This window comes from Rhinolophus sinicus, linkage group LG15 (genome assembly GCF_036562045.2).
Source record: "Rhinolophus sinicus isolate RSC01 linkage group LG15, ASM3656204v1, whole genome shotgun sequence".
NCBI lineage: Eukaryota > Metazoa > Chordata > Mammalia > Chiroptera > Rhinolophidae > Rhinolophus > Rhinolophus sinicus.
The window spans coordinates 10,171,460-10,195,916 of record NC_133764.1 but is presented as its reverse complement, the minus strand read 5'-3'; the positions used below and the strand labels follow the sequence as shown (position 1 = coordinate 10,195,916).

Genomic DNA, 24,457 nt, shown 5'->3' with positions numbered 1-24,457 from the left:
ATTCCCTCACGGCGTTCTCAAGGCGAAGATTTGAGAAGGATTAGATATATAATCCCCGGGGTTAGGTCTCGCTTTCAGGAAGTCGTGAAGCCTGAATCCTCACCTGGTCCCACTGTTCTCTTAATTCCCATCATCCGATCCGGGACTTAGCGGCCTGGCTGGCAGCTCATTTATCGTCAAGAGGCCCGGGGGAGGGAACTGGGTGAGCCTGAAACTATCCTCCCGACTCAGAGACCCCACCTGGAGGTCGGTCCCTTCGACGAGCAACGACCCCTAAGGTGGATCTCAGGCGTCATTCTTAGAACGTGTGACCAATTTAAAAGGAGACTGGCGGGCGCGTGTTAGTGACCCCCAAAGATGTCACAAGTCCTAAACCGAGGTTTTCGCTCTCAGCGGACCCCGAGAGCCCGCCCCGCGCCCTCCTAAGAGCGTGGCATCCGGGAGCAGCGCCGCTGGACAGCGGCCGAAAGCACAGGCGCCGATTGGCCAGCGCGATCGTTGGGCGGGGCCAAGTCTTAAAGGGCCAGGAGCTAAGATCGGCGGTGGCTGAAGCGAAAGGCTGGGAGCAATGCCACGTGGCCCCATTTAGGTTTCTTTTAAATCTCTCTACTGCTCATACCCTAGTCTCAGGCCCATGGAGCCCACACGAGACTATCCACTGTTCGGGGGCGCCTTCTCCGCCACTCTCCCTCCGGGGGCCATTGACATAAGGTGAGAACGCTCGGGCGCCGATGGTGGCCAATCGGGTGGGTTGCGGAACGAAGCGGGGGTCAACCAGGTTCCGCCTCGCCTCTCCCCAGCGACCTCCGACCGGTCCCGGACAATCAAGAAGTTTTCTGCCATCGCATGACAGACCAGAGCCTGATCGTGGAACTTCTAGAGCTTCAGGCCCACGTTGTTGGAGAAGCAGCTGCGCGGTGAGGAAGGCAGGCCCATGGCTGGCCAATGGGAGGGCCGGATCCTAAGTGGGCGGGGCCTACGGCTGAACGGTTAATCACGGCAATAACGCCAAAGGCAACACCATATCTATCACCAGAAGCTTAGACTGCAAGATGCTTGGGGTGGGAGGGGCAGTGAGATACACCACTCCAGACCCTGCTTTCCCAACTCCAGGTACCACTTTGAGGACGTTGGCGGGGTGCAGGAGGCTAGGGCTGTGCAAGTAGAGGCTGTGCAACCCATCCCTTTGGAGAACCTAGCCTTGAGTGGCTGCTGTGGAGAAGCCTGGGTTCTCTCTGGCAAGCAGCAGGTAGCTAAAGAGAACCAGCAGGTAAGGGCTGTGGAGTGTGAGATGTCCTGGAGGAGTAAAGGGGGTGGCCCTAGAGGATTAGGTAAGCATCCTGACTCGGATCCTTTCAGGTAGCAAAGGATGTGACTCTGCACCAGGCCTTGCTGCGGCTACCCCAGTACCAGACTGATCTCCTGCTCACCTTCAATCAGCCACCGTAAGAACAGAAAGGGCACATAGCTCATGACTAGGGTGACCAGGAGAATACGTTGGGAGGGGCAGAGCAGGGAGACTGGCTGGTGGGGTCCTCAAGGAAATGGGAGTGGGCCAGAGGTTTGGGCTCACAGATATCCAAGTCCTCCAGGGAACAGGAAGAGGGAACTTCCAAACCTGAGGCCTGGATGATGTTCTCTCTTCTTCATCTGTTCCCCCACTCCCAAGCCCTGACAATAGGTTATCTCTTGGCCCTGACAATCTGTCACTTCCACCCTGGAGCCTGGGTGACTTTGAACAGCTGGTGACCAGTCTGACTCTTCACGATCCCAATATCTTTGGCCCCCAGTAAAGATGCTGAAACACGGCATGAGATGCTGCTGAAGACTTGGGGACCCCATTCTGCAAGGGGAAAAAAGGGTTGGATATATTTCCCAAATTCCTTCCCTGTGCATAAACATAAGACACCTCTCTGTAGAAATAAACTTGCTTTATAACCAATATAATCTCTGTGCCTTTGAATCTAACAGGACACCCGGGTCCCCCAATTCCCTTTGATCTTGGAGGAGGGAGTTTAAAGTTGCTCATGGGATCAGAAGGGACCCAAGGCTGGCAGTGGAGAAAGGGAGGAAATATACTTTGGAGTGACTGGTTCAGCCCTGAGGGAGGAGTGTGAAATGTACAGGGGGACAAGTAGAGAAGGTTCAAAGTGACACTCAAAGAAGGGAGGGAAACTATCCCTTGTAGTGATTCAACCCTGAGAAAACAGATGTGGAGTGAGATTGGCTGTCCCCCTCTGATGGATGAAAGGTCACATCGTCAGAAGTCACCAGGACATAGTAATGGAGGCAGGAGTGTCCAAAGAGTGCTGATTTGGTGGGTTGTGGAAGAGTGGATGTCGTTATTTGGAGTATGTGTAGTAGAGGATGCGCAGCTGGTCCCAGAAGAAGAGGGAGAGGATGGTGTGGGGGCCAAGGCGGAAGTAGGAGGCTCCTATACCCTTGTACATGCCAAAAATGCCCTCTGTCCGAGCAGTCTGCAGCAAAGCGTCCAGTATCCCCCGGTACATGAGACCCTGAGAGCAGGTTGGAGAGGGAGAGAGAGCATAGGGAAGAAGTTTATCAGAGCCCACCAGAGGCATCACCGCTGTAGGCTGCCTTTTAGCCTGTCCCACCGGCACCAGCAATCTGCTTTCCTCTACCACCGGCTTTCCCTGCCTGCCCATCCCCCAGAGCACTCCCTTACCTTGCCCTGAACATCTGTGGGCTGGTTGTAGATCCTTGTGCTAACCACATCAAAGGGTGTCATGGCCAGGACCACCACAACGCCACTCACCATGGCGGCTGTCAGAGCCCCCTTCCAGCTCTGGGGAGGAAATATCTAATGGAGGGAAGGAGGAAGAGCTTTGTCAATCAGCCAATCATTTAACCCTGAGGAAAGGACAGGCCCTTCTCTGGGGACACATGAGAGAGCTGGTAACTCAGAGAGCTTCCACTCCACTAGTTATAAGACAGTGTGATAACACTGAAGGACTCAGGTTGACCTTCTGGGAAAAAGTGACAGAGCTGTGGGAAGGGTGTAGAGAGGGTGACCTCCAAGCCCTCCTGCCACTCCCTCACATTGAACATTGGCACTAACCCCTATAGCGCCCACTTCAGCTTGTACTCCCCCTGCCCACATTCCCAAGGTGGCCCCACCCCTTTCCCGGGCAGTACCTCCCACTGGGTGAGGAGGTCCTTGGTGGATGAGAAGGTGCACAGCTGGGCGGAAGAACCGATGACAACTCGGGGCAGGCCGCCCGTGGCCCCGCGCCACAACCCCACAAGACCATGTTTCTGGCCAATCTCGGTTAGAGCCTGAAACATGCCCTGGTTGGGGAAAGACCATGGGGGTGGGGTTCAGTCACCCTGGCATGAGGTGCTGCCATCTCCTAACACTGTGAAGGACGGTTCCTTAACAGGCATCCGATGTCTACACAACCAATTCTATGTGGACTTAGTTCCAGAATGTGGCCCCTCAGTTGTCTACCGCCCCATTGTTCCCTCCCTCACCATCCCAGAATAGGGTCAGGGTGCATGGAAGTGAAGACATTAGTAGGTTAGGAGAACAGGGTGGGAGGAACAGGTGCAGAAGACTAGAGGAACTGGGGAACTTGTGGGAAAGAGGGTCTTGGTGGACTTCAGGGGCAAAGTGGGACTGAATTGATGGGCTGGGCAGAGCTATGTCTAGGTTGGAGCTATTGGGTGTAGGCAGAAAGCTGGGGGCAAATGGGAGAGAATGGGCAGGGACTCTATCTAGCAGGGTTGGAAACACCTTACCCGATGCTTATACTGGTGCCCTACGGCAATTTCTGAGGCTGCCTGTGCCTGTAGGTGTGTCTTCACCTGGGGATGAAAGAATATCACAGCCTATGGCCCAGTGGCCATCCTCCCATCTCAGAGACCCAAATGTCTGACCCCCTCACACTTCCTCTAGGGTGTTCAGCAATGAATATCCTATTAATCTGATAATTATTGTTCCTACTTCACAAATTGGTCCCTTGTGACCAATTTGAGACTCTGTGTCCCTTGGTTTCAGTCCCAGGGGATTGATCTCCTAGCACTGAAAGACACTCCACTCCCTCTACATCCTCCTTCCCTTGTGGGTAGGGGTGGGGGATAGAGAGGTTGGAGAATGGCATCATTTCCTATGACTGTTTACATTAGGCAAGACCTGGGTGTCCAGCCTTTCATGCCAGCTCCCAATCCCAGAATGGATCTCCAGCCACCAGCACAACCAGGATCCCCATCAGACTCTGGGGCATACTCTCTGGTCCCCAAGCTTCATGGGGGCATGTATACAGCTGACTTTGGAGAGGTTACTGTCCCTGAATCTCATACCCTAGGAGTTAGGCCAGACTGTCACTCCTCTACAGAACGCACTGCCTCTTAGTGTCTTTCCAGGAAGAGCACTAAGCAGGGCCTAGTCCTAGCAATAAGCAGCTGTGTGACCTTGAGCTGGTCACTACACCTTTCTGGGCCTCAGGCTATGGATCCTTCACCTATACCAAATAACTCAAAGGGGCAAACTGTGAGACTACAATCCTGTGCTGCCCAGGACTTTCCCTGATCCCTATACTTACTGAGGTATGTTATTCAAATTCCTCATGCTCCCCTACACAAATCCACTTCTAACGAGTATCAGGCTATGAAGGCCCAGGCCCCCCACACCGCCCCAACCCTACACCAAGGGTCTGCCTTAAGGCCCCAGGCAAGATCCTTCTTCTCACCATGTAGATAGGGCTCCCCAAGTAGGCTCCCATGACCCCAGCCAGGGCCCCAGCTGCTGCGCTGCGGGAAGGGCTGAGGGTGCCTTCCGCTGTGTTCAGGTAGCCTCCAGCCTCAGCCAGCCCGTAGGTGCCCAGCCGGATGCCATTCATTAGGAACTGGTATAGGAGGGCAGGAGCCAGGCCCTTCTGCAAGGCAGCCAGGCCGTCTACCTTGGCAATCGTGATGAAGGCATGGAAGACGTTCCGGTAGTGTCGCTGGTAGGTGCCAGGGGACTGTAGTTCTCCCTGCAACTGCATCCTGGTCTTCACCACCTCCAGGGGGTTGGTGAACAAACAGGCTCCACAGGCTGCCAGGCCGCTCATTAAGAAGTCCATGGTGGGGTAGCAGTCGCAAGAACTGGCCCAGGAGTAAGAAAGTCAAAATGAGCTTCAGAAACGGGTCAGAAATCAGGGTAGACCTCAGTTTCAGCAATCCAAGCTGCAGGAGGTAGGAATGTAAGTTCGGAGTCAACAGTGTCAGGGTCAAATGTCAAGAGGTCAAAGCAATTTAGGAGTCAGGAGCTGGCAAAGAGAAGAGATTTAGGAGAGTCTGGTGAGAAAGTTATGATAGGGCCTTATTGGTGAAAGGAGCTGAGGTCAAGGAGAGGCAGCAGCCAGGCGGACAGCAGGTGGAATGCTGAGAATAGCAGGCTACTGGGGGCCCGAAGTAGGGGAAGGAGACGGAGCTAGGAGATGGGAGCGGGGAGGAAGGAAAAAAACCCAGCAGGTTACGGAGGGAAAGGATCCGGGAGAAGATCCGGGGGTGTCCTCGAGATAGCAACGAGATCTGGATCCGGGAAGTAAGTCGGGACTCTGGCCAGGAATGAACGTTCCCAAGCAGCTGCGGGAGCCCGCAGCAGCTTCCCGCTGGGTATCCTCGGGAGGACCAGCCGCTACACTGTAGTCACCGGTGCGCGGCGCCCAATGGGGAACCTTGGAGAGCCGTAGCCGAGAGCTTCAGCCAATCAGCGCCGAGTGGGTTCCACGGCCAATGGGAGGCGTTCCCGGAGACCCGGCCCCCGGAACCGGCTTAGAGGCAGTTGGTAACCCTTTCTGCTCGGGCGCCAGGACCCACGGCCTCGGGTCTCTCCGAGCGGTGCCAAGGGAGTGGAGGTTTTATCATTGGCTGGGAGGAGAGGTTCGACCCTAGTTTACTGAACGGGCTCACAGGCCAAACTCGACGGCAGCTGTCCACCACTGGGGTTTTGGGGGGTGTTCCTTTTGCGGGCTCCTCCCTCCTTCGCCTTCTATCCAGGGTCATCGCCCGTAGGGACTGCCCAACTGTCGATCCACTCCCTGCTGGGTTTAGGCGCCTAGAGAGCTTGAAAGGTGCGGCTCTGCCCGCGGGTTAGATGTGACGCATTTACTAGACGGAACAGCTCTCCCAAGGCTGAATAAAGTTTATGTAGGTTCTAGCGTCCGGGTGTGGCTGGCTGCGGGCGCGGAGTGGCGCGGGGACGGGAGTTCCTGATGGAGGACAAGGAAGCGTAGTCTCATACCTACGCTCTTTTGATCCTCAGCAACCCAGATAGAGGTGAAGACCTGCCACACCGAGACAGCGATTTAGATACCTGGGCTTAGGTTGTACAGGGCCAGCAAGTGGTGGGAGAGATCCTGAGATTATGAACTCCTGCCCTTGCTCATGAGTCGGGTAATGGTTAATCACGGAAGAAGTTCTGATAAAAGAGACTAAGGAAGCTAGGTGGGAAGGGGTTGAGGAAAAGGGTTAGAGAGAAAAGGCAGGAGGATAGGGGATGTCATTTGAGGTTGGAGAAGGAGGTAGAAGGCTCACCTGAGTATGACTCAGCCACCAGACTTAGACTCGGAGGGCCTTCTTGATATGGGAGAGTTCCCTCACTACAAACGTTTTAAGCCTCCCTCACTATAGAAATTTTAAGTCTCCTTTTCCCTAGTTTCTTAACTCCTTAGCTCAGGTTACACTTGGTCAGTTTCTGAATCCTAAAGATTACTCCTAGCCTGAATCACAGGATGTTTCTCACCCCTGCCTCGGGTAACTAAAAAGCCTGTGATTTCCCAACATCCCCCAAGCCATTCTGGACCTAACTCTTGGCCATCCCAGAAACCAAATAGGGCTTTTAATTTAATTAATTAATTAATTTTATTTATTATTAGTTTCAGGTGCACAAGACAAAGTAATACTTAGACGTTTATCATTTATATCTCTCACACTGTGTGAACCCCCTCTCCCCATCCACTATCCCTCTGACATCGCACAGAGCCATTACATTTTCAGTCTCTATTCCTAATGCTGTACTCTGCTTCTTGTAAGTATATACATATATATACATAAAATTATAGTTGGCATTCATTATTGTTCAGCTTCAGGTGTACAGTGCAGTGATCAGGAATCTACATCATCCCTGAGGTGGTCTCCCAAATGGGACACGTGTCCATCGGATACCCTACAAAATCTTTACAACATTATTGATTACATTCCCCAAATTAATTTTCAAAACCCCGTGGCCATCTTGTGGTTACCGACTGTTTTCTAAACCCTCACCTTCCCCCTTATCCCCACCCCCCTCCCATCTAGCAACCCTCAGTTTTTCCTCTATGTCTCCAAAATTGTTTTTGATTAGTTCGTTCACTTATTCTTTTCTTTAGATTCCTCATATAAGTGAGATCATATGGTATTTGTCTTTCTCTGACTTATTTCACTTAACATAATGTTCTCTAGGTCCATCCATGTTGTTGCAAATGGTAAGATTTCTTTCTTCTTTATGGCTGCGTAATATTCCGTTGTATAAATGTACCACAGTTTCATAATCCAGTCATCTACCGATGGGCATTTCGGTTGTTTCCATGTCTTGGCTATTGTGTATAGTGCTGCAATAAACATAGGAGTGCATAAAGATTTTTGAATTGGAGTTTTGGATTTCTCCAGATAGATACCTAGGAGTGGAATTGCTGGATCATAAGGTAGTTCCATTTTCAGATTTTTGAGATACCTCCATACTGTTTTCCATAGTGGCTGCACCAATCTGCAATCCCACCAACAGTGCACAAGCATTCCCTTTTCTCCACATCCGCGCCAGCACTTGTTGTTTGTTGATTTATTGATGATAGCCATTTTGACTGGGGTGAGGTGGTATCTCATTGTGGTTTTTATTTGCATTTCTCTGATGGTTAGTGAGGTTGAGCATTTCTTCATATGTCTGTTTGCCATCTGTATGTCCTTTTTAGAAAAATGTCTCTTCATGTCCTCTGCCCATTTTTTAATTGGGTTGTTTGTTTTTTTGGAGTTGAGTTGAGTGAGTTTTTATAAATTTGTGATATTAACCCCTTATCAGATACATCATTGGCAAATATCTTTTCCCATTCAATAGGATCCCTTTTTGTTTTATTGATGGTTTCCTTTGCTGTGAAAAAACTTTTTAGTTTGATGTAATCCCACATGTTTATTTTTTCTCTTATTTCCCTCGCGTGAGGGGATATATCAGTAAAAATCTTACTCTGGGTAATGTCTGTGAAGTTTCTTCCTATATTTTCTTCTAGGAATTTTATGGTTTCAGATTTTACATTTAAGTTTTTAAGCCATTTTGAATTTATTTTTGTATGTGGTGTAAGGAGGTGGTCCAGCTTCATTTTTTTGCATGTGTCTGTCCAGGTTTCCCAACACCATTTATTGAATAGACTGTCTTTACCCCACCATACATTCTTGCTTCCATTGTCGTAGATTAAATGGCCATATAGGCATGGCTTTATTTCCGGACTCTCTATTCTGTTCCATTGATCTATATGTCTGTTTTTATGCCAGTACCATGCTGTTTTGATTACTGTAGCCTTGTAGTATAATTTGATGTCAGGTATTGTTATACCTCCCACTTTGTTCTTATTTCTCAAGATTGCTGAGGCTATCCGGGGTCTTTTATGGTCCCATATAAATTTTAGGATTAGATGTTCTATTTCTGTGAAAAACGTCGTTGGTAGTTTGATAGGAATTGCGTTGAATATGTATATTGCCTTAGGCAGTATGGACATTTTAACTATATTAATTCTTCCTATCCATGAACATGGTATGTGTTTCCATCTATTTGTATCTGAGCGAATTTGGGCAAGGCTCAGTGGGACTGCTTCATGTGGTGTCAGATGGGTGCTTGATTGGGGCTAAAGGATCCAAGATAGCCTTGCTCACATGTCTTACGACCTCAGTCCTAGATGATAGTTAGGGCATCCCAGTTCTCTGAGTGGCTTTTCTTGCCACATGGCCTCTTATCATTCAGTAGTCCAACGCACACAGCTGTACATGGTGGCTGGCTTCTAAGAGAACACAAAGTGAAAGCCTCCAGTCCTCTTTAGGTCTAGGCCCCAATCAGGCAGTGTAACTTCTTTTGCATTTTGATCAAAGCAAGTCAGAGGGCCAGCCCAGATTGAATTGGAGGGGAAATAGAGTCTTCCTCTTAATGGGGGGAGGGACAAAGTCACATTGCAAAAGGGCATTTGTGATGGGAGAGATTGTTGCAGCTATCTTTGAAAACAATCTACCAGAGAGAGAGTAGAGTCTCTTTTCCAATAATTTTAGTAGCAGTCGTGCGTTAATTATGCTTTGGCCCCACTGTGTCAAGTGCTTATTCCTGAACCATTCTCAGTAACTAGGGAAGAGAGAATGTGTTGACCGGCTGCTTCTGAGCCAGAATAGGTCATGTGGACCTAGAATAATGGAGGGGCAGGTCCCCAAAGGAAAACCAGGGGCTGGTACCAGAAGAGGGAGGAATGGGTATGGAACTGGTTAAAACTATTGCTGTCCAATCTCCTACCCCTGCTCAGAAACCTTCAGTGCCTGTTCTGCCCTGTCAGGTTGCCCATGGTATGGACTCTACTTGTTCCTCCAGCCTTCTACCCTTCTCTATATTAGCTAAGCTTCCCTTTCACAGTTCTCCAAATGGGCGTAGTTTCTTCACTGTGCCTATGCTTCTGTGGTCTGTCCAAATGGTCACCCCTGCCTTGCCTGTGGGCAAGTCCAAACTACCTGATTTTCAAGGAACAGTCTAAGTACCTCTCCTCCATGAATCCTTTCCTGACAACAAGGTGAATGACATAAGGAAAACTGAAGAAGGGTCAAAGCCACCTGATATGGAGGTAAAAAGACGAGAAAGAAAGATCTGAGGACTCTTCTATCTTTCCAGAAAAGAATCTTCAAGCAAAATCAAAACCAACCCATTGAAGCTTCTAGGATGACTTTGTTAACCATATTTCAAATTGAAAGTATTTTGTTTTGCACAAAGATGTTTACTGCAGCATTAATTGTAATGGCAAAAACTAGAAGCTACCCAAATATCCTGCACTAGGGAATGAATTATAATGTTCAAGGTTCTATAAGCAGTAAGTGACAGAAACCCAGCTCAAACTAGCTTAAGCACAAAAGGGAGTTCAGTGGCTCAGGAACCCAGGCAGTCCAAGGGGCTCAAATGATGTTGTCAGGCCCCCTCTATCTCTTGGCTCAGCTTCCCTCAGGTTTGGGGATCATTTTCTCCCACTATTGACTAGTTTCCTCCATTGTGGAGGGAGAAAGGCTAAGACACAGATTGCTCCAGACTTACATTATTCCTGCTTTGTGATCTTAGAGGAAAGAGATAACTGTTCTTTTCCAGAGGCCCAGGGCAGGAGGCTGTCCTGGCTTGGGAGACTTGCTCATTCCTGGGCCAGTGTCTGGCCAGAGCAATGGGATACTGTGATTGATCAAACCTGGGCCAGGTGGCCTGGAGAAGGCTGTTATGTTTGGCCATCCCACTAGAACCATATGGAGTGGGATGGGGGATGGAGAGTTTCCTAGAAGACTTCTACTGTTGTTACCAAGATGGCAAAATCTAGTTGATGGAATATTGCATCCCAGGAAAAGGTACAGTTAGAAAGACCATGTAGCAACGTGAAAAATGGTTATAAAGCAATGCTAAGAGAAGAAGGCAGAATACTTGGAACTATGATCGCACCTTTGGAATATGGAAATATAGAAATCTTTTGCTTTGTGGGGGTGGAGGGAGAATGTATCATTATATTAAAAACCTTCAGTACCTTTGCAAAAACATTTGTACAATAAATATGTGCAAAAACAATCTGGTGTATACCACATGATATGATTTTCAGAGTTCAGTTTCTTTTTGGAATGAGATGGGGCATAAATAAATAGATGGTGATTTGTATAGATCTGAAAAGTCATGGTTTTTATCTTAGTGGTTGCTTTGAGCAGTGGGCCCAATGGAACCTCTTTGTCAGGAGTGTTAGAACATTCTCAGTGTAGCTACAGGGAGGTTCAATTCCCCAAAACATGGTGTCCTGACTTTGGGAGTGGGGGGAAATCTTTCTACCTCCCAACAGGTGAAAACCTCCACGTGGCTCTGTCTGTCCAGAACAGAGAGAAGAAGAGGAAACAAGCTCAGACCAGCCAGGGAGGACAGGTAGAGGTCCACGGGCGGCCTCAGCCATCCTATTTCTCCTCTGCCCACATCCCCACTCAGACCTGGGGATGTTCATGCAGTACCAGTGCCACTCATGTTTGTAGCTAACAAGAAGCACTTTTGGGTTCGTCTTTTTATCTTTTTAAATGGTATTTTTGTAAGCAGCAGAACTAATAAAGATTTTCCCATTTTGGTGAAAACAATACTAAACAGGATTTGTTTGGCTACACATGTGTATCTAGCTTTCTTGATAGGGTCTCTGAGGTGCTCTTGGAGAGATTTCCTCTCCCAGGAAGCCCAAAAGGATCTAAAGGTGAGGGCTGGGAGGTTAAGTGCCTAGTCCGTGTGTGTGTGTGTGTGTGTGTGTGTGTGTGTGTGTGTGTGTGTATGATAGGAAACTGGAGGAATCAACAAAATTATGGAAATGGTCTGTAAGGAAAGAGAGTCAGGGGAGTAGAGAGCTGTGGGGAGGATTCAATTCAATTAGGTTCAATTCATCAAATATTAAGCACCATTATATGCTTGACCCTGTTCCAGAACTTTGGGATACATCAATGAATAAAACAGATAAAGATCCTGCTTCTGGGAAGCTTACTTTCTAATGTAAAAGATTATTAACTATCAACATGTCCATTCAATAATAAACTATATGGTATGTTATAATCAATGGTAGCTATGGGGAAAAAAGGGAGGTCAGGAATGCGGTGTGAGGTTATGGGTTGCAATTTTAAAGAGTGGCAGGACAGGCCTCATCGAGAAGGTGATCTTTGAGCAATGACTTAAAAGAGGTGAGGTGATTCCATGGGATGCTGGGGAAGGAGGCTTCCAGGGAGAAGGCACAGCCAGTACAAAGTCCCTGAGGCAGGAGTGTGTTGAGAGGAGAGGTTAGGGAGGAGGGAAGATAGTAAGGGCTCTGGCTTTTACTCTGAAGAAAAAGATGTTAAGACATTTTTATCTCAACTTTCTGGCTTTTCTTCCCAGTGTTTTGTTTGGAGGGTGTGTGTGTGTGTGAAGGTCTGGCAAAGGCAGGCACCTGGGCATGGGCAAAAGCCCTAGAGTGCATAACTACCCTTTTAATCTTCCTCCCACTACCCTACTTCCCAGCCTGGGGTGTGGCTCATTCCACCCCCTCAGTTGTTTTTATAACACGCACCCCCCAGCCTTGGAACTCAGCTCCTCAACCATAGAGCCAATTAGAGGTGAGAGGGACCCCTGCCCCCAACCCCCATGGATACTGACTCCCAGCCAATCAACATCAAAGCCTCTCCGTGGGACAGGGAAAGTCAGAGGCTGGGACTAGAGAGACAGGGACTGAGAATGGTGAGTAGGTAGGGGGCTCAGTAAAGTCAAATCTACCTGAAGGAGACAGGTCTCAGATGTTCCTTCCCACCTCCCCACTCCCACCCCAGGGCCTTTCTCCCTCTCTCTCTTTCTACACGCACACACACACACACACACACACACACACGCCTGACACAATGGCCGGGTGGGGCTGAGAAACTGGCTTCCTCTGTGGAGATCTCAATCTGGGCCCTCAGTTGCCGCCCAAGAAACACAGGAACAGACACTCGGAGACCTGGCCCCACACTCCTTGCTCCAAGGGGCAGTCAGGACAGGCTGAAAATAGAAACCGCTTCCAAAAAGATAAAGGTAAATTCAGGGGGAGCTAATGTCGAGTTAGGGAGGAGGAATTCTGGGGATGGGGGCCCTTGGTATGAAATGGTGGGCCGGTTCTCACCCACGGAGACAGGTTGGAAGCTAAAGGGACAGGCTATTGGGTGAGGTGTGGGAGAGGTGGTCAGACAAGCTGGTGTGAAGCTGGTGTGTGCAGATCACACACACCATCCCTTAGCTGGTACAGAGGTGTCCTACTGTCAGCCCAGCCCTGTGCCTTTTCCACCCCAACCTCACCCCCACCCCTGTTCGCCCCCAGCCTATGAGCCCCCATCCACACAGCAATACAGACAGAACATGCACAAACAGAACAGCCCGCTGTCCACAACTGAGTTCCAGCTTTTCCCCAGACCCTGTTAACCTCTAAAACACGGGACACGGGGTCCATCATCTTCCAGAGCCCCAGTGTGCGCATGTGGAGTGTGGTGTGGTTTGGGGGGGGGGGTGTCCGGTTGGGAGGAGGATCGGATTCCTGTTTCCTGCTCCTACTCACTCAGCCCTGGGAGGTGACTGAGAGTGGAGAGGACTCAAGGGTGAGTGCTTGGGCTGAGTACCTGGGTCCCTGTGAGACGCCTGAGTGGGGGGTGGGAAAGGAAGTAAATGAAGGTACCTGAGAAGGCAGGGTGGGATCCCTGAGGGTCAAGCCTGGGGAGGAGCCGGCCAGCTGAGGAGGCCGCTGCCTGGGTCATCTCGATAAGGGGCTTCCTGCCAGGATACAGAAGCCATTGAGCTGCAAGACTCACAGTCTACAGCCCCAAGCCCCCACCCCGAATCATTTCTCCAGAACTCAATTGGGGACTTGGAGGGGTCTGACTCCCCTGCTGACTCCTGAAGGGAGTTGGGGGTCACCTTCATTTCCCAGTCCTGACCCTGCAGCCTTCTCAGGATTCTAGCCGCATTTCCAGAGACAGAAAATGAAACACAGGCCCCCAGTATCTTAGCCCCACTGGTCCTCGCCTTCTGTCTAATCTCCCCACTACCCTCCAGGCATCCTGGCAGAACCCAGGCTTCCACTGAGGTCTCTCTCTCTGTGACTAGATGGGAGGAAGGGGAGCAGGCAGGAATAAGAGGATGGGGCAGGACAGACCATGCCTGGTCTCTTGGGGTCAGAGGCTCCAGGAATCTTCATGGCAGGAAAAGGAGACTAAAAATAATCCGGAAAGGGAGAGTCCGGAGAGAGGAACTGGGAAATGGGGGGTGGAGGGCCATTGGAGCAGGGAAATAGTGATGCTTCCCTCACAGCCCAGGCATGGATGTGCGCGTGCACAGAAGCACACACACTGCACATACTCCCACACAGACAGCACATAACACACACACAAAACCTTGCACCCCTCTTACACCACGCACTATACACTGTATACTCCACTCTCCCACTGCACACCCACCCAGTAAACATATAACAAATACACTCTTGAAACACCCCATACAACACTCCTTTCATATAGCACTAGAAACAGCACACACATACTGTGTCCACAAACACTTAAACCACACACACAAACCTCCACAATACACACTACATACATGTAACACACAACTCATCAGGCATACACGTAGCGCCTATACTGTGGAGCCAAATTCCCCTTACTGATCCAGTTCTCTTATACCCTCTCCCCCCAACTTGGGTCTCTACCCAGGCACTTTCACCCCAGCCTCACTGTCTTCTCTGGCCTGACTGTGGCAGCAGAAGCCAAAAGACATAGAGAAACGGAGGGTACGAGGGCCAAAAAAGGCTGCTGGGATGGTCAAAGGGCCTCAAATCTGAAGGAGGGGTGGAAATGATAAGAAAAAGTGCACTAGCCTTCCCTCCTGATTCCCAAATCATGGGTGATTTGCTTGCAAACAATTTCTTCTCAGAATCCTCAGTCTACCCATTGGCAGGGCAGTGGTGGTGGGGTATGCAAAAATAAGGGTCTTTCTCCCTCCCTCTTCCTTAGGGGATGACTCCAGCAGAGCACCCCACTCCTTTGAAGAGCTCAAAGGAAGATGTCAGACCAGTCTCTTCCTATAGCAACACCCCCTACCCAGAAGCCCCCTCGGATCATCCGCCCCCGTCCCCCTTCTCGAACCCGTGTTACCCAGTCCCCAGGACCCCCCCACAATGGCTCCTCTCCACAAGAACCTCCCATCACCTCCAATGATGCACCAACCCCAATGTGCACCCCCATCTTCTGGGAGCCCCCAGCCTCTTCCCTCAAGCCCCCTGCCCTTCTGCCCCCTTCAGCTTCTAAAGCTAGCCTCGACTCCCAGACTTCCCCGGACTCGCCTTCCAGCACCCCCAGTCCAGTGTCCAGGCGCTCCATCTCCCCAGAACCTGTTCCCAGGTCTCCAGTCCCTCCACCCAAACCTTCTGGGTCACCCCGCACACCTCTTCCCCTGCCTCACACAGCCCCCCGTGTCCCTGCCCAGGATGGCTCTGCCTCTGCTCTAGGCACTGTGCGGAGACTGGCTGGCAAGTTTGAATGGGGAGCTGAAGGCAGGGTTCAGGCTACAGACGTCCTGGACCCAGCTCCCCAAGGGGGAGTGGATGTGAACGGGGAGGGAGAGACGACCCAGGGCGTCCTCACAGGAAGAGGATCTCAGGAGAATGGCACTCTAGGTAAGCACGTCATGGGGCTAGGGTGGGCTCAGTCCAGCTCATCTTCTTTTGTTTTCAACGCTTTAAGCCTGAGTACTTTCAGGGGCTACCTTTTCAAAAATGGATTACATGTTTGGAAAATCGGGCTTCCATATTCTAGGGGTTTGAAGAGAGTCAGTGTTGAAGGGCTAGATGCCTGGGGCTGGACCATATTCCCACTGCTGGGCAGGTTAGGGGAGGGAGGAAGCCTGGGCAGGGTGAAGCCAGGCCCCAAGGGTCTTCTCCTTAAGACACTTTATCTCGCACAGATGCTGCCTTGGCCTGCCCTTCCTGCTGCCCCTGTGTCTGCCATGTATCCCGACCTGGCCTGGAGCTCCGATGGGTCCCTGTGGGGGGTTTTGAGGATGGTCCCAGGGCTCCCTGCCGAGCCTCCCCACTGCGGACCTCCCGCTCCCGCCCCAGCCCTCCCAGCATCAGTCACCCACCAGTGGTCCTCACATCCTACCGCTCCACTGCTGAGCGCAAACTCCTGCCGCCTCTCAAACCCCCAAAACCAACTCGGGTCAGGCAAGACGCCACCATTTCTGGGGATCCCCCACAGTCAGATCTCGATCTGCCTTCTGAAGATGGAATCCAAACAGGTACAGACCTGGAGGAGTGGATCCCTTGGCTGGGAAGGGAAGGGGTGGAGAGGAAGCATTCTAAAAACCAACAAACCACAACCTCCAACAGACCCTGAGCTTTTTTGTTCATCTACCAGCTGCTGCTCTGGGGCTGATGTGCGTTGTAGGTTTTTATAGTAACAGTTTCTGCTGGGGCCAGAGTCAGGAGTCCTGAGATGGGGATCCTGGAGGTTTGTTCTCTTCAGTTTGGATTCTCTTTCCAGGAGACAGTCTGGATGAAGCTCCTCAGAATACTCCTTCAGCAACCATCGAGGGCAGGTACCAAACATCCCCACACTGAACTCCTACCTGGGGGCAAACTCACCTTTGGGTCCTGCTAAATCCCACCTCCACAAAGGTGGAGTGAAGAAGGGCTGGGGCTCTAGCGGCAAGCAGCCCTGGTTTCTAATCCCAGCTCTGTCCCTTATCAGCTATGTGACCTGATATAAGTCATTTAACCTTTCTGGGTCTCAGCATCCTCATCTGTGAATTCTACTTCACAGAGTTGTTGGTATGACATTGGTAAAGAGCTGGCCCCTAGGAAGTGATCCATTTTAATTATCTCACATTAAGCTTCTATTGCAATTATTGTCTGCAAATCCACTTGGCAGTCATGAACATCTCTTCTGTGTCATCTGGGCTTGTTAATGATCTTAGATTCACCACCATTATAAGAGTTGATCTGAGCCCATTCATTTATTCAACAAACATTTACTGGTGTTCATTCTCCTGGGTTTTTAGTTCGGGTGAATGTGGTGATTCCAATGATCAGGACAGGAAAACAGAACCATGGGTGGTGGGGAGGTATGAGTTTGGGTTTGATCATGTTGAGTTTTACTGAGGCCCAAATAGGGCATTCCAGACAATGGTTGCTACGTGAGAGGGCTGGAGATAAAGACTTGGAAGTCTCTGGTACAAAGTAGTTGAGATAACAGGAATGGTTGGAGCCCACTTAGTTCAGAGTCTCCCATAAAACAGGCACATAAAAAAAGAATCTGGGCTTTGGTCTGGGGAGCTGCCAGGGTCCTTGCATATAAGTTTACACTACCAAGTTTCCCCGAAAATAAGACTTAGCTGGACAATCAGCTCTAATGCGTCTTTTGGAGCAAAAATTAATGTAAGACCCGGTCTTATTTTACTGTAATATAAGACCAGGTCCTTATAATACAATACAATATAATATAATAGACTGGGTCTTATATAAAACATAATATAATATGATATAATATAAAATAAAAGACTGTGTCTTATACTAATTTTTGCTCCAAAAGATGCTTTAGAGTTGATTGTCCGGCTAGGTCTTATTTTCGGGGAAACACGGTATCATGTGGGTAACACCCCTGGAGATGTGCAACGGTGGTGGCTCTGGGGGGGGCTCCATTCCTTTTTCTCTCCACAGGGATGGGGAAGGGCTGGAAGAGCTGAAAGAGCAGAACTGGGAGCTACCCCTGCAGGACGGTGAGGGCCTCTGGGCCTGGGGGCCCTGCTGTGACCATCAAGCAGAGGGAAGGGTTCTAGGGCCCTGGACTTCCCTGATGTGCTGCATCTGTTCTCCAGAACCCCTGTACCAGACCTACCGAGCAGCCGTGCTGTCAGAGGAGCTGTGGGGGGTCAGTGAGGATGGGAGTCCCTCCCCAACAAATCCTGGAGAAGGTCCCACCTTCACCCGGCCCCCTGGACCTCGCAACACTCTGTGGCAGGAACTTCCAGTTGTGAGAGCCAGTGGTCTCCTGGACACACTCAGCCCCCAAGAGAGGCGCATGCAGGAGGTGACACACCTGGGGTCTGGCCGGACTGTGACCTGGGCCCTGGACTGGCTGGGAGCTGAGCTTTCCACTACTGCCTTTCCTTCCTCAGAGCCTGTTTGAGGTGGTGACATCTGAGGCCTCCTACCTGCGCTCCCTGCGGCTGCTGACTGACACCTTTGTGCTGAGCCAGGCTCTCCGGGACACACTCACCCCCCGGGATCACCACACCCTCTTCTCCAATGTGCAGAGAGTTCAAGAAGTCAGCGAGCGGTCAGTGGGGTCCCATCCTCTTGGCAAACCAGGCCTTGGGCTGCTGAGCACCCTTTAGTTTGTGCCCTGTTCCAGGGTCTCCTTTCCATGGGCCCAGCTCTTCCCTTGAGAACCCAGGAGACCTGGCTCTCCGCCCCCCTTCATTGCTTGTTCCCCTACTCATTCAGGTTTCTAGGGACATTACTGTCCCGTGTGCGCGCTTCCCCTCACATCAGTGACCTGTGTGACGTGGTGCATGCCCACGCCGTGGGGCCTTTCTCGGTGTATATAGATTACGTGAGGAATCAGCAGTATCAGGAGGAGACCTACAGCCGCCTCATGTGAGTGTCCCAGAGGCAGGGCCCAGGTCACACATGTGAGAGCAAGCTGGGGAGCAGGGTTGGGGTCAAGGCCAGGGCAGGCTGGGGGATCAGGGCCTTGAATGAGACACCAGCTGCCTGGGTCTGCTTCTGTAGGGACACAAATGTGCGCTTCTCCACGGAGCTGCGTCGGCTGCAGAGCCTCCCCAAGTGCGAGCGGCTCCCGCTGCCTTCCTTCCTGCTGCTGCCCTTTCAGCGCATCACGCGGCTGCGCATGCTGCTGCAGGTATTGTCCTGGCCGGGGGCCTTTTCTGCCCCACCAACCCCCCTGGAGACTCTCATAGGGCCTCTTGCCCAGCCATCACCATTCCCATCCCACCATGAACACAGGACTCCCCTAAATCAGACCTCCCAATCTGGACCCACCAAGCCCTGCCTGGAGCTACCCAAATGTCTCAAGGAGCAACCTGAGTGCAGGAAAAGAGCCCCTGGCTAGAGACATGAATTCTAGACTTGGCTCTGACACTGGCTGAGTGAATTTGGGCAAGTCTCCTCCTCTCTCTGGGTCTCAGGGGGAATGTGGTGGGTGGTCTTTGAGGTCTCCTCAGCTGAGTCTTTCACTGCTTGCCTCCCCAATGGGGGTAATATCACCCCCAAAATTAGTTCTTTGAGCAGTGAAAAAATCTTAAATATCCCAATGGCTGTGGTACATAGATATACAGTATATCCGTGGTATTAAAATTTCTAAAAAGGCTCCATAATAGGGTGACTGAAAAAAAAAAGGGTTGAGAAATAGTCTTTTTAAAAAAGATTTTTTGGGGAAGGGGAACAGGACTTTTTATTGGGGAACAGTAGTTTGTTTTTCCCACGACTCATCAGCTCCATCCAAGTCAAGTTGTCCTTTCAGTCTTAGTTGTGGAGGGCACAGCTCAGCTCCAGGTCCAATTGCTGTTGTTAGTTGCAGGGGGCACAGCCCACCAACCCTTGCGAGTGGAGTCACCGGGGAGCTCAGCAGCAGCTCATTGACTTCATTCTAGTTGTGGAGGGCGCAGCTCGCTGGCTCACGTGGGAATTGAACCAGCAGCCCTGTTGCCCAGAGCTCGCGCTCTAACCAACTGAGCCACCCATCCTCCCTGACAAATTGTCTTCTATGGCAGAGCAGAAACTTCTCCCTAAACCAGGTCATTCAGTGTAGGGATCTCGATGTGAAGAGTTCCCAACAAGATTATCAGCGTCTTTATGTCTTATTCAGCTTTATACATCCCAGCTGTAGGCAAGATAATCATAATCATAATCTTAATAGTTAAACAGCTATTGAGTGCTCTGTGCTTGGCATTGTTCTCAGCGCTACATACCTGTTTAACCTTACCAACAACTGTATGAGGGTAGAAATGATTATTGACCCTACTTTATTGATGAGGAAACTGAGGCACAGAGAGCTTAAATAACTTGCCCAAGGTCATACAGATAATAATTAATGGAGAAAAAGTTTAAATCCAGGCACTCTTAACCACTATGCTGTATGGTTTGTACTAATAGTTATAGTTAATAATTATTAAAATAATAGCAACCCTCTTTTTAGCATTTACTATGTGCCAAGGACTGTGCTAAGTTCTTTACTCTAATACCTTGCTGAATCCTCACAATACTATTGGTAGGTTAGGTGGGTATTGTCCTCATTTTACAGATGGAGAAACTGAGGCTTAGGGAGGTAATGAGTGGAGAGGTCTCTCAGCCTGTTGAGGCTGGTCTCTCAGTCCTGTGAACCCCAAACTGAGCATTTTTGCAAGCCAGGCAATGGTTCTCTGAGCGGCAGCCCCTCTGAATCCCAGGGCTGCAGAGCTGGGGCCCAATCACCCTTCCTCCTTGTCCTCAGAATATCCTGCACCAGACAGAGGAGGGGTCCAGCCGCCATGAGAATGCCCAGAAGGCCCTGGGTGCTATCAGCAAGGTGGGCAGGGGGGATGCTGAGGCCAGGGGAGGTGAGGAGGGGAAGGGAGAGGGGGAAGAGGTGGAAGGGAGTAGGGGTGGGTGACTCAGCTCCCCTTACCCAGATCATTGAGCGTTGCAGTGCTGAGGTGGGGCGGATGAAGCAGACTGAGGAGCTGATCCGGCTCACCCAGAGGCTGCGCTTCCACAAAGTCAAGGTTAGTCTCTGCCCAGACTCCCTGCCTTCCTTGTCCCCATGATGGTGCTGCTATGAAGAAGGCAGAACCTCTTCCCTGCTTCCTCGCAGGCCCTGCCTCTGGTCTCCTGGTCTAGACGCCTGGAGTTACAGGGGGAGCTGACGGAGTTAGGGTGCCGGAGGGGGGGCGTGCTCTTCACTTCACGCCCCCGCTTCACTCCCCTCTGCCTGCTGCTCTTTAGTGACCTGCTGCTCATCACTCAGCCCAAGAGGTGGGTACCAGAGAGGATGGGAGCCCAGGCAGTGGTAGGGTGGAGGAGTCCAGCCGGACTTCTACTCTCCCTCTGAACTTCCTCTTTCCTGGGCAGTGGGCAGCGGCTACAGGTTCTGGACTATGCCCATCGCTCCCTGGTCCAGGCCCAGCAGGTTCCAGACCCATCTGGGCCCCCTACGTTCCGCCTCTCCCTTCTCAGCAACCACCAGGGCCGCCCTACCCACCGGCTACTCCAAGCTTCGTCGCTGTGAGTTGTGCCTCCTTCAGAAAACTCCTTTGGGACCTTCACCTGACCTCAGAGCTCACCACCATCCTTCCCAACCTCTCTCCTCTGTGGCCCCTACCTAATCCCCAGTAAGATCTCCTGGACCAACTGTGACCCTCCCTATGTCCCCACCAGATCAGACATGCAGCGCTGGCTGGGAGCCTTCCCCACGCCGGGCCCTCTTCCCTGCTCCCCGGACACCATCTATGAAGACTGTGGTAAGTAACTGCTAGTGTAAGGAGGAAAGGAAAAGTGAGTCTAAGGGGAATATCGGGGAGAAGCTAAAAAGAGTCTTGATCCCACTGAAATTTCACCCACCCCAACTAGACTGTTCCCAGGACCTGTGTTCAGAGCCTTCTGCACCAGCCAAGACTGAGGGACGGAGTCTGGAGTCCAGGGCTCCCCCCAAGCACCTGCACAAAAGCCCTGAAGGTGAGAGATTCTTTTATTTATTCATTCGATAAATATTTATTAAGCACCTATGAGGGGCCGCTCTCCATTCTGGGCACTGTGAACCAAACACACAGAGATTCCTGTGCTATTGGAACATACATTTTAGCAGAGGAGAGACAATAAAGAGTAAACAAGATAAATAAGTAAATTATATATAGTGTGTCTGAAGGCGATAAGTGCTATGGAAAAACAAAAGTGGAGCAGAGCCAAGGAGGTCAGGGGTCCCAGAGTTGGGTGGGTTACTAGTTTAAACAGGTGGTCAAGGTGGACTTAGTGAGGAGGCATCATGTGAGCAATGACTTATCGGAGGTGAGGAATTTAAGCATGTGGCATCTGGGGGAAAAGAGTGTTCCAGTCAGAGGCAAGAGTCAGTGCAACGGCCCTGTGGCTGGTGTGTTTGAGGAACGGTAAGGGGGTAAGTGTGGCTAGAGGGGAGAGAAGTAGATGAGGTCATAGAGATAACGAGGACCAGACCATGTGGGTCCTTGTAGGTCTCTGTAAGGACTTTGGCTCTCACTCTGAGTGAGATGAGCAGCCATTAAAGGGCTTGACAGAGAAGTGATCCTGACCTTCTTTCATGCCATTGTCACCTCTGCCTCCAAAGGCCTTTCTAGGCTTCTTAATTCTTACACTCACCATGACACTCAGGCATTAGACCCCATGGTGCCTCCTTTCGGTCCTGACCTGTTCCCTGCCCTGACCCCACTTGGGCCCTTCTCTCTCTTTCTCCAGGCTGGCTGAAAGGGCTTCCTGGGGCCTTCCCTGCCCAGCTGGTGTGTGAAGTCACAGGGGAACATGAAAGGAGAAAGCACCTTCGTCAGCACCAGAAGCTCCTTGAGGCTGTTGGGCCCTCTTCAAGCACCCCTAGCGCCCCCCAAACCTAATGCAGGCTGGGGAGGGGGCACAGGTTGGGACAACTGGCAGTGTGGTATGGAGAGGGCAAAGCCCATCTAGCCATTGGATTCGCTTTCTGTGGAAACACTACCTCTAGTGGCAACTAATAAAGACCAAGCTTCAGGACAAGGCAGCCAATGACAACAGAGCTGTCTGAACTCAGGCAACGAAGGAGAATAAGGATGGCTTGAGTGAGTTGCCAGTGGAGACAGAGGCTTAGTGCAGAGACACCTAATGGGTGCTGAGCTGGCTGAGCCCCTGGCCAATGAGTATCCCTGCTACGCTCACAGCCTAGGAAGATGAAGCTAGGTTGATGCAGTTAAAAAGGCCTGCATTGGAGATAATGCCCTAGGATTAAAATAGCCAACAGCGATGAGCAGAGACACACCCATCCAAAGAAGATGGTGATCTGGACCCAAGAGACCAGTAGGGACCCTGCTTGGCTCTACAGCCACGACCCGTCCTGCCCTTTGAGTCTAGAAAGTATTAGATTCCATTCTCGTGTGCCTCCTGTGTCCTTTCAAGCCACTTCTTCTCTTCCAGAAGAATCCAGAGTGTGTTTATCAGAGAATCTGTGTGTGTATATGCATGTGTGAATATGTATATGTATGTTTCTGGTGAATGTGGTGTGTGTGTGTGATCTTGCCCTCCTCCCAGATGACTGAGTGCTTCATTGCTTTCTTCACCACCCATTTTAACTATTATTCTCTCTGAGAAAAACACTCGGTCTGAGTACCAGAGGAATATGTGCTGGGTGTGGCTTTGCAGCCAGAGGCTGGAGCTGGGTTCTGGGGTCTCTTGGAGGCCAGGGTTCCATGACAGTTGGAGGGCGATATTATGAAGCAGCCAAACAGCCTGGCAGAGGAGTCTGAGGGACTGAAGATGGCCAGTAGCTGGGGACGAGGCCCCCTGAAGCCCACAGGCATTTCTTGCCACAAAGCTTGGCCTCCAAAATCTCTGCCTGCAAATCCCCCAACTGTACAATAATCAGTTGCCCAGTCTCAGCCTTGGGCTTCACACCAGCTCTGGACGCCAGGTTTGGGTGAAGAAACAGGAGCTGTGGATCATGGGTTGGCTGGTAAGCCTCCTGGCCTTTCTTGCCTTCATCCTGGTCTTCTCACAGAAACACTGGACCAAGCAGTGGCAGAGAACAGAGAGCACTGTTGCTGCCCAACCGCATCCAGAGTGTCTGCTTCCAGATGAGAAATTGCCCTCGTACAATGCCAGAGGGAGTTGAAGGATGGAGACAGAGCGGAGCAGACAGTTGCTGGCGAGTGGAGCCCAGGCCTGGCACAAGGCCTTCCCTGAGCAGGGCCCTCATAACTTCCCTTCAGCTCATGCATAACAACTTGCCCAGGACAGAAACTCCCATGCCAACCACAGGAGGTGCAGGGACTCTGGGAGACTCAGAGGGAGAAAGGCACTGGTGTACGGCATGTCCATGACTTTGGAGATTCACCTAGCACATATCCGGCATATGAGAAACCCTCAGTAAATGTTGGTGGAGTTGTATTGAGGCTTTTCAGGGCACTGAATGCTTAAAGGAGCTGTGGTTTCCAAATGTGGCTTCATAAGGGGGGTGGGACTGGTTGGAAAGGGAGTCTTTAAAAGCAGAGGCCAGTTCTGCTGGGAACTGGGCTTGGTGACTAGGAACAAAGCCCCAGCATGTCAGCCGACTCATAACTACTGAGGGACCTAAGGCAGCCGTGGTGGCGGATTTGTAGAAGCTGGAGCAGAGGGCTCCTGCAGGTTGGGGAAGAAGACAGGGCAGGGCCAGTTATGGCTGGGGCACCAGCAGCGCAAGAAGATGCAGCAAGCAGGACAAAAAGGGCTATCAGTCAGCAATAAAAGTCCTTTCCTGACCAGTCAAGCATCTCTGTGTTTAATTCAATCAATTTTATACTTATTTATTGTGTGCTTTCTATGTGCCAGGCACTGTTCTAAGATCTGGAGATACAGAGATGGAAAAAAACAAGGGCCTTGCCCCTAAGGAGACTACATTCTGGGGGGGTTTGGGAGGGGGGCAAGTGGAGAGAACAATTACCAAT

The 24,457-nt window shown here is 50.9% G+C and overlaps 3 protein-coding genes across 9 annotated transcripts; 2 read left to right on the top strand and 1 right to left on the bottom strand.

Annotated features, from left to right (window-relative positions):
• Positions 1-526: 526 nt before the first annotated feature.
• RANGRF (RAN guanine nucleotide release factor) lies at positions 527-1,808 on the top strand. The gene is made up of 5 exons (XM_019745210.2): positions 527-711; positions 801-917; positions 1,114-1,270; positions 1,360-1,445; positions 1,670-1,808. The coding sequence occupies exons 1-5, from the start codon at positions 635-637 to the stop codon at positions 1,791-1,793; spliced, it is 561 nt and encodes a 186-aa protein (XP_019600769.1). The 5' UTR covers positions 527-634; the 3' UTR covers positions 1,794-1,808.
• A 106-nt stretch (positions 1,809-1,914) lies between these two features.
• SLC25A35 (solute carrier family 25 member 35) lies at positions 1,915-5,668 on the bottom strand. 4 transcript variants are annotated; one of them, XM_019745206.2, is made up of 6 exons: positions 5,481-5,667; positions 4,710-5,106; positions 3,760-3,825; positions 3,157-3,309; positions 2,687-2,821; positions 1,915-2,516 (listed from the first exon to the last, which is right to left on the bottom strand). In XM_019745206.2, exons 2-6 carry the CDS (start codon positions 5,082-5,084, stop codon positions 2,343-2,345), a joined length of 903 nt encoding a protein of 300 aa, XP_019600765.1. In that variant the 5' UTR covers positions 5,085-5,106; positions 5,481-5,667; the 3' UTR covers positions 1,915-2,342. The 4 variants fall into 4 exon arrangements, with proteins under 4 accessions (XP_019600765.1, XP_019600764.1, XP_019600768.1 ...); XM_019745205.2 differs by having other exon boundaries at positions 4,710-5,666; XM_019745209.2 differs by having other exon boundaries at positions 4,920-5,666.
• Positions 5,669-12,685: 7,017 nt separating this feature from the next.
• On the top strand, positions 12,686-24,279 carry ARHGEF15 (Rho guanine nucleotide exchange factor 15). 4 transcript variants are annotated; one of them, XM_019745218.2, is made up of 16 exons: positions 12,686-12,814; positions 14,779-15,440; positions 15,728-16,060; positions 16,306-16,360; positions 17,481-17,539; positions 17,639-17,850; positions 17,939-18,099; positions 18,267-18,419; positions 18,555-18,684; positions 20,275-20,349; positions 20,453-20,545; positions 20,635-20,795; positions 20,892-21,044; positions 21,198-21,280; positions 21,390-21,494; positions 22,248-24,279. In XM_019745218.2, the coding sequence occupies exons 2-16, from the start codon at positions 14,828-14,830 to the stop codon at positions 22,397-22,399; spliced, it is 2,538 nt and encodes an 845-aa protein (XP_019600777.1). In that variant the 5' UTR covers positions 12,686-12,814; positions 14,779-14,827; the 3' UTR covers positions 22,400-24,279. The 4 variants fall into 4 exon arrangements, with proteins under 4 accessions (XP_019600777.1, XP_019600775.1, XP_074175870.1 ...); XM_074319769.1 differs by lacking the exon at positions 12,686-12,814 and adding an exon at positions 13,290-13,371; XM_019745216.2 differs by having other exon boundaries at positions 17,481-17,850.
• Positions 24,280-24,457: the final 178 nt, after the last annotated feature.

Excerpts from the sequence above, each read along its gene's own strand:
- RANGRF (XM_019745210.2), top strand. The coding sequence starts at position 635 with ATGGAGCCCACACGAGACTATCCACTGTTCGGGGGCGCCTTCTCCGCC. Across the intron at positions 918-1,113 it reads GTTGGAGAAGCAGCTGCGCG|GTACCACTTTGAGGACGTTG; the intron begins GTGAGGAAGGCA and ends TCCCAACTCCAG. Across the intron at positions 1,271-1,359 it reads TAGCTAAAGAGAACCAGCAG|GTAGCAAAGGATGTGACTCT; the intron begins GTAAGGGCTGTG and ends GGATCCTTTCAG.
- SLC25A35 (XM_019745206.2), bottom strand. The coding sequence starts at position 5,084 with ATGGACTTCTTAATGAGCGGCCTGGCAGCCTGTGGAGCCTGTTTGTTC. Across the intron at positions 2,822-3,156 it reads ACCTCCTCACCCAGTGGGAG|ATATTTCCTCCCCAGAGCTG; the intron begins GTACTGCCCGGG and ends TCCCTCCATTAG. Across the intron at positions 2,517-2,686 it reads CCACAGATGTTCAGGGCAAG|GGTCTCATGTACCGGGGGAT; the intron begins GTAAGGGAGTGC and ends ACCTGCTCTCAG.
- ARHGEF15 (XM_019745216.2), top strand. The coding sequence starts at position 14,828 with ATGTCAGACCAGTCTCTTCCTATAGCAACACCCCCTACCCAGAAGCCC. Across the intron at positions 17,851-17,938 it reads AAGAGAGGCGCATGCAGGAG|AGCCTGTTTGAGGTGGTGAC; the intron begins GTGACACACCTG and ends TTCCTTCCTCAG. Across the intron at positions 20,796-20,891 it reads CTCATCACTCAGCCCAAGAG|TGGGCAGCGGCTACAGGTTC; the intron begins GTGGGTACCAGA and ends TTTCCTGGGCAG.